Source organism: Myotis davidii, unplaced genomic scaffold (assembly GCF_000327345.1).
Source record: "Myotis davidii unplaced genomic scaffold, ASM32734v1 scaffold827, whole genome shotgun sequence".
NCBI lineage: Eukaryota > Metazoa > Chordata > Mammalia > Chiroptera > Vespertilionidae > Myotis > Myotis davidii.
Window position 1 is genome coordinate 1871557 of NW_006297815.1, and position 8130 is coordinate 1879686.

Here is an 8130-nt window from a genome sequence, read left to right on the forward strand (position 1 = left end):
TGTGTGCAAGAAGAGGAGTAGGTTTCAGAGCTCACAGGGCCCTTCTTGGCTTAGGACGTCCTGGGATTTCACTTTTCTGCCAGCAGCTGCCCTCACCCCAGGACCAGCGTAGAGACCAGACCTCTACTCCCCTCCAGTAGCAGAGTGCTCCTGACGTTGGTCACTTCAGGGCCACGCTCAGCAAAATGGTGAAATCTGGGAAGTGTGCCACTCTAGGCACCACTTTCTAGGGCATATGAGAAGTTTACGTTGCTGGTTGTTTTCCACCAGGGAGGTTTTGCCGTGGGACAAAAAGCTTTGTTCTTTGTTAACCGGATTTAATGTTTGTCAAGCAGGTGGGGAGGTATGAGCAGGTATCTGGTGGTTATAGTGACCTTATTTCTGAAATAAAAATCAGGACATGTAGTTTTGATGTGATCTGATAGTGGCACAGAATATTTGCAATAGGAGCTGTTCAGGAGAACCCTAAGGTGCAGGGTGATTATATCTTGATTGTTTAGCTACGGGTGTTCTTGCTGGAGGCCAAACACTTGCTTTTTCCATCATGGCAGACTTCCTGGAGCCAGCCATATGCAAATGTATTACATGTTCTTACTCAGAGGCACCGAGCCAATCCTGCCTTGGTTTTCTGCAAAGTCTTCAATCGCCTGTCACTTTTTTCCATTTAAAAAACTTGAAGTAAACGCTGAGGTGAATGAGTCATGGCGCGTTGGTTTGGTTTGGATGTGACCTCTCTGGGTGTGCCTGTTCCCAAGGACCTGGAGCGGTGTCTGCGTGCTTTAAGGATGATGTAGCAGCAGAAAGAGGGCTTCATAGCGGGTCAGGAGGCTGAGTTTTGTCCTGCTGTGCTGCTGACTCACTCTGCAGCTCTGGGCAAGCCCCGTCTCTTCTCTGAGTTTCATTATTTCCATAGGGACGGTGAAGGGACATGTCAGGGATGTGTGTCTGTATGTGGCAGAAAGTTAACTGAACAGGGGCTCATTGTTCTTGCATAAGGAGAAGCCCTGAAGCAGGTGCGAGGGGTGGGGTGGCAGCTCCGTGACGCCAGCAAGGACGAAACAATTGCTTTCTCTTTGCCACCTGGACTTCTCCTTATCCTAGTTGCCTCCCCGTGCTGTGTCAGCCTTTGCACTGGAAGAAGGCTGAAGCGAGGGGCAGTTTGAAAGGTGTTGTCTCTACATCAGGAGTGTGCAAGTTGGCCCAGCTACGCCTCAGTTTGTGGCCACCCCTAGTTACAGGGGAATATGGGGAAGCAAGTCATTTTAGCTGGCTGGGCTCATTGCCTCTCAGAACAAACCCGGGGTTCCGTTAACCAGTGTTTCAGTTATCTGTTGCTGCATGCATACCACCCCCAAACTTACTGTGGGTTAGGTGGGCAGCTCTTACAACACATGGTGCAGCTCTTACATCACTTCTATGGCTGCATGCGTCTGGGGGTTCCGTGGGGAGCCCGACCATGGCTGGGATGCCCAGGATCCTCTCTTCAGCCAGGTTCTCTCTAATGGGGCATGGCATCAAGCTGCTACATAGCGCGGCGGCTGGCTTCCAGGAGGGAGTGTTCTGAGAGGACAACCTCCCTATGTAACTGTGTATCCAGCCTCTGCTCACACCAGTCACATTTGCTGATGTCCTGTTGGTCAAAGCAAGTCCCATGGTGGAGCCCAGAGACAATCTGGGAGAGGGCTATATGAGGGCAGGGAACCCAGGAGGTGGGGCTCAGTGGGGGCCACCAGTGTAGATGTCGCTCACCATCAGAAAGTGGGTTAGACCTCAACAGTGCTTTTCAAACTGCAAGTCTTGAAAGGAATTTAGTAGTTGATGGCCTGCATTAAGAAAAGGAGACACAGAATATAAAGTGTCAGCATCACAGGTCCATGAGTGCACCCAGATATGTCCATTTTAAACACACATCTGTGTTAACGTACATATGGGACAACATGAAAAATGCACTAGCATTTGGTACTCAAGAGTCACAGTAAAAATAGCGGGAAACACCTCAGGGACCCAGTGCTCTGATTCTATGGCAGAGTTTGGCGGTGAATGTCCTGCCGACCCCCTTCCATGCGAGGAGCTGTGTGATGGAGACGAGTCCTGTCCTCAGGGGCAGAAATGCTGCAGCACCGGCTGTGGACACAGCTGCCGAGGAGACATTATAGGAGGTATGTTGGCTTTTGGGGGAAGGACTCCCTGAGTGCGCCTTGAGCCCGGAGTCAGTTTGGGAGGGAGTCATCTGTGGCCTTCTTGCCGTTCCCTTCCTGGGCGGGATCAGAGTTCTCACCCTTCCTGTCGTCCTGGGCCCCTCAACCCAAGGCAACCCCTCCTCCTAGGGCCAGTGGTCCTTGTTGGCATTAATAACGAAGGAACACATATGTAATACCTTCATCAATAAAGAATAAAATAATAATAAAAAGAGAAAAAATAAACCTCAAACCCAGCAAAAAAAAAAAAAAAAGTAATAAAAACGTAACTAGGGGAAAGCAGGTGGGGCAGCAGGACAAATCCCTAGGCTGGGAGCCAGGCAGCGTGGCTTCTGGTCTTTCTTCTGCCGCTGATTTGCCCTGTGACCTTGGGCAAACCAACCCTTCTTTTTGAGCCAGTTTCTTTACCTGGAAATGAGGGCATTGCCCCAGATCATGATTTTCTGACCTAATTCTTTGCACAAAGCTTCCCCACCTCCTGAAATCTTACTTGGAAGGGACATAAATGCAACAGATAAAAGCATTCCTGATGTGATTTCTTTGTTTCTTCAATATGTGTTTTAAACAAATGTATGTTTTGAGTGCTCCTGCTGTGCCAGGCACCGTGGAACTCCATTTCAGAAGCGCCGGCCCAGATGTTGTCTTTAGACAGCATTTACATCCCCGGGCAAGGGCTAGGGCTTGGGGACAGATTCTTGTCCTTATGTAGCAGATAGCCTATCAGGGAAGGCAGACAAATGAGTGAATTATAGCAATGTTGGATGAAAGGAACGCAAAGCACAAATATTGTCTAGGGTGGCAGAGAAGCCTAGTGACCCTGTGGAGCCCAAGCACCTGGGAGGGCAGTGGTCTGGGAGCCTTGCTCCTTCTGCACTCTGCCCAGCCCCACCCCGACAGAAGTATCAAACCCCCAGCTCCCTTTAGGGAGCTCCCTGTGGGACCCTACTGGAGCACTTTTGGTCCAAGTGCTCTCTCGGGGCCTACAGATTCTCAGATCCCCCAGCTCAAGGTTTCCCAGCCAGATCTTTGCTTCTGGGATGGATTTTCTGGGAGCCCCCATGTCTGAGTTCCAGAGGGGAACTCAGAGTCAGTGGAGCCGAGCGTCCTCGTTACCTGTGTCTGCTTCCCCACAGGACGGGCCGGTACTTGTCCAAGAGTTTTGGTGGGCCTGTGCATTGTCACCTGCATGGGGGATGAGACCTGCCCAGCCGGGAGCAAGTGCTGCAAGTCAGGCTGCGGGCGCTTCTGTGTCCCGCCGGATATGCTGCGCCAAGTTGGCCAGGAACCCCCTAACGGGACCATGAATTAGGTGAGTACAGTCTAACATCCTCAAAAACAATGGACATAAACTGTTGTGTGTGAGGCACTGGCTTAGGTGCTGGGTCGGGACTTCAGAAGGCCAAGACGAAGTCTCTGCCCTGGAGAGTCTAGTTCAGTGATGGCGAGCCTCTGACATGCGAACTCATTTTTCGGGTTGATTTTTCTTTGTTAAATGGCATTTAAATATATAAAATAAATATCAAAAATAGAAGTCTTTGTTTTACTATGGTTGCAAATATCAAAAAATTTCTGTATGTGACATGGCACCAGAGTTAAGTTAGGGTTTTTCAAAATGCTGACACGCTGAGCTCAAAAGGTTCGCCATCACTGGGGAGAGAAAGATCAGATGTTCCGGGTCGTACTTCACAGAACCCTTGCATAGACGGTATGGGCTTATAAGCTTTCAGAGCGGGTGGGGCTCCTTGGGAGGCCTTCGGGCTAGCAGGAGGAGTTGACGTGGGCCCTAAAGGCGAGGCAGAATGTGATAAAGGGAGGACAGCCCCGAGAACATGCTGAACAGACGATCTGGCAATTGTTAGCAAAGGCACAGAGGGTGAAATGTATGTGACATGTTTGGGGAGTCGGGGTGAAGGTGGGAGGTGAGAGTGGGCAAAGGAACAGGCTGCTGTTGTTACAGGAGAGGTGAACTTGACATCTGAATGATAAGAGTCTTCAATGCCAGTTTGGACTAGATTGTGTAGGAAGCAGGGAACCGATTAAGGTTTCCGAGAGCAATTTGTGCCAAGCTTCTCTCCGGTGGAGGGGAAACACCTGAGGACCTACAGCCTGGAGGGCACAGTTGTGACTTGACGTTACTTCTTCTTGCAGAGACCCTGGTGCCCTCGCAGTCCTGATACCAGAGACCCTGGTGCCCTCGCTGATGTATCCTGAGCTTCTCTGGTGACTCCAAGGGGCTTGTCCTGGAAGCCAGGAGAGGTGCTGTCCTGGGCTAGTGATACTCCCAGGGGCGCTCATTGCCTGCTTCTGTTCCTGCTGCTGCCTGAGCAAAAGAAACAGCCCAGGGGTTGGGGAGTGGATGTGTGGTGCTTCTAGTCCCCAGTAAAGGCTGGTGCTGATCCTCTTGTCTGTACTTTTTTTAAAAAATATTTTTATTGATTTCAGAGAGGAAGGGAGGGAGGGAAGGAGAGAGAGAGAGAGAGAGAGAGAGAGAGAGAGAGAGAGAGAGGGAAACAAAAGAGGGAGGAACATTAATGATGAGAGAGAATAATTGATCAGCTGCCTCCTGCATGCCCCACACTGGGGATAGAGCCCACAATCTGGGCATGTGCCCTGACTGGGAATCAAATCATGCCCTTCTGGTTCATAGATAGACGCTCTACCACTGAGCCACACCAGATGGGCTTGTCTGTACGGTTTGAGGACTAAGATGAGGAAAGAGAGTTAGGGGTCTGAGCATGGCTGTGAAATTATGGGACTATTTGGAAAGGATAGGTGATCCATTCTTTCTGCGAACACTGAAAATAGGTGCTGGTTGGCTGTGGCTAGCGGGGAGATGGGAAGATAAAACTTGGTGAGTTGCCATAGATCACTCTTAAACTTCAGGAGTAGGACAGCCAGAACTTTCTCTTATCAGAGAACATGGGTTGGGGATGGAAGTGGGCTGAGGGGCCAGTTTATTATAGTCACGTGGATCTCCTTCCTTGGGGGCACAGCCCTTGCTCCAAGGCAGGCCATTTGTTCCTCCAGGTAGCGTTACTGTAGAAAGGAGATGTTTTTAGGTTCTTGGAACCAAGATAATTTAAAAAAAATATTTTTTTATTAATTTCAGAGACAAAGGGAGAGAGAGATAGAAATGTCAATGATGGCTGAAACCGGTTTGACTCAGTGGATAGAGTGTCGGCCTGCGGACTGAAGGGTCCCAGGTTCGATTTCGGTCAGGGGCATGTGCCTGTGGGGGGTGTGCAGGAGGCAGCTGATCGATGTTTCTCTCTCATTGATGTTTCTAGCTCTCTATCTCTCTCCCTTACTCTCTGTGGAAAATCAATGAAATATATTTTAAAAAAAAAGAAAGAAAAGAAATGTCAATGATGAGAGAGAATCATGTGCCCTTGACAGTAATCGAATCTGGGACCCTTCAGTCCACAGGCCAACACTATCCACTGAGCCCAACCGGCTAGGGCAGAACCAAGAAAATTTTTAAAAATTACAATTTTATGAAAAAAATTACAATTTTATGTATATAAAATGGATCATTTTTTTGTATCTTTGAGATAGTTTATGTCATCACATATATTCTTTTACTAGAATCCCATGAAACTAGCTAATTTAATGAGTCAACCCTTGTTGGACATTAGTATCCTTGTACCTATAAATCTTGGCCCACCTTTACAGGTAAATCTGGGTAAATTCTTAGTAGCAGAATTTTAGTTTTCTAAATAGAACTAAAAACAAACAAACAAAAAAATAGGCCCTCCGTAAGTATTTATTGAATGAAAGGATGAATGTAATTCTCAAGTCTCTCCGTTAGGAATTTGTTGGGCTGCAAGTAATAGAAACCTAACTCACAGTGGCTTGGCCAGTGAAGACATTGGCTTTTCTCACATTGGAGTCTGGAGAGAAGCAGTGAGGCTAGTTCAGCAGCTCAACCACAGCACTGATGACCAGGCTCACTCCTTCCTTTCCCACCATCATTGTGTTGGCTTTTGTCCTTGTGCCCTTCACCTTGTGGGTGCAAGATGGTTGCTGCAGCTTTAGCTGTCACAGCAGGAAGAAGGTGTGTATAGAGGACAGTGGCAGAAAGGCTACCTCAAATAGTCAAATACCTCGAGAAGTTATCTCAAATGGTACTCTCTTTTTAGAGAGTGGAAGGGAGGGAGGAGGGGGTAGAGAGAGAGAAACATGGATGTGAGAGACACATTGATCGGCTGCCTCCTGCATGCTCCTCAACCAGACTGGGGACAAGCTTGTAACTGAGGTACATGCCCCTGACCAGGAATCGAACCCACAATACTCTAACTGTGCTGGGCCAGCATGGCCAAGGGTGAACCTGAGGAGGGTGGTGAAGGATTGAAGAAAAGACAGACAAGAGACTACAGCTGGGGCTCGGTGGGTCTCCTGTGCCTGGATGAGGACACAAAAGACCCAGCCTGCAAGCGGATGCTTTATTTTAGGGTCTGACTAAAACAAGGTTAGATTAACATGTACACAAATGTTCTTGTTTGGCAACACTTGCTACACCTTGCACAACCCATTAGCTACTTAGGAAGGAATTAGGGAGGGCTACAAGGTCAGGCTTAATTATGCTAGGAGAGCTCTGCTCTCCAGGCCGGGACTTGTGGCTTGACCCTAAAGCTGCTCCCTACATCTAACCACTGAACACAACTGACCAGGACAATGGTGCTCTCCTTTTTTTAAAAAAACAATCCTTATTTTAATCTTCACCAGAGTATATTTTCCATTGATTTTTAGAGAAACTGGAAGAGAGAGGGAAAGACAGAGAGAAATATGGATGTGAGAGGAACACATCGATTGGTTGCCACCTGCAAGCACCCCAATGAGGGCCTGGGCTGGGGAGGAACCTGCAACCAAGGTACATGCCCTTGACCAGAATCCAAGGTCCCTTTGGGCCGCAGGCTGATGCTCTATCCACTGAGCCAAACTGGCTAGGGCTATGGTGCTCTTCTTTTAATGACAGAGGCCATTTCCCCCAGAAACCACCCTCCCCAGACTTCCCTTCTTATCTCATTGGCCAGAACTGTTGCTGTAAGAGAGGCAGGGAAAGCAAATGTCTGTAAATGGAAATGGGAAAATGTGCCCTGGCCGGTTTGGCTCAGTGGATAGAGCGTCGGCCTGCAGACTCAAGGGTCCCGGGTTCGATTCCGGTCAAGAGCATGTACCTTGGTTGCAGGCACATCCCCAGTAGGGAGTGTGCGAGAGGCAGCTGATCGATGTTTCTAGCTCTCTATCCCTCTCCCTTTCTCTCTGTAAAAAATCAATAAAATATATTAAAAAAAAAGAAATGGGAAAATGTGACTGTCTTAAATTAATCCTGCTTTGTCCCCGAGGCTGAGGGATGGGTCGGGCAGAGGGGGGGTGGGGGTGGGCAGTAGGTAATGAACTGTACGTGCCATACTGAGTCAAAGGACATATGCAATTAAAATCTGGACAGAAATTGCTAAGTAGGCAGGGCTTTAAAAACTATATATGTATTTTATTGATTTCAGAGAGGAAGAAAGAGGGAGAGAGAGAGAGAGAAAAACAACAGTGATGAGAGAGAATCATTGATCAGCTGCCTCCTGCATGCCCCCTATTGAGGATCGAGCCCACAACCCAAGCATGTGCCGTGACCTGGAATCGAATCATGACCTCCTAGTTCATAGGTGGATGCTCAACCACTGAGCCATGCCAGCTGGGCAGCAGGCAGGGCTTTTATAACAAGGAGAGAAAAGGATATCAGTGCTTATCTTGGATATTGCAGAAATGCTTTAAGGGAAAAAGGTGAAGTGCAACTACAATTTTTAAAAAAATCACTGGTGAGTTTTTGTGGCCCCTTTCCTGACTCTGTTTTCACACTTGAGTGTGAAATTCCGGTTTCCACTGGGTTTAGAAATTCGTCTCTTTGAGTAGAGTAGACATATGTCAGTGTTGCCTG

General features: G+C 48.3%; 1 protein-coding gene across 1 annotated transcript in view; it reads left to right on the top strand.

The window, feature by feature from the left end:
• Window positions 1–4596, top strand: part of WFDC3 (WAP four-disulfide core domain 3) — a 15431-nt gene extending 10835 nt beyond the window's left edge. Inside the window, exons 2-4 of the mRNA XM_015570337.1 lie at window positions 2028–2159; window positions 3332–3507; window positions 4347–4596. Of these exons, the coding sequence (XP_015425823.1) occupies window positions 2028–2159; window positions 3332–3507 (308 nt within the window). The 3' untranslated portion in view covers window positions 4347–4596. The remainder of the gene's footprint in view (window positions 1–2027; window positions 2160–3331; window positions 3508–4346) is intronic.
• Window positions 4597–8130: the final 3534 nt, after the last annotated feature.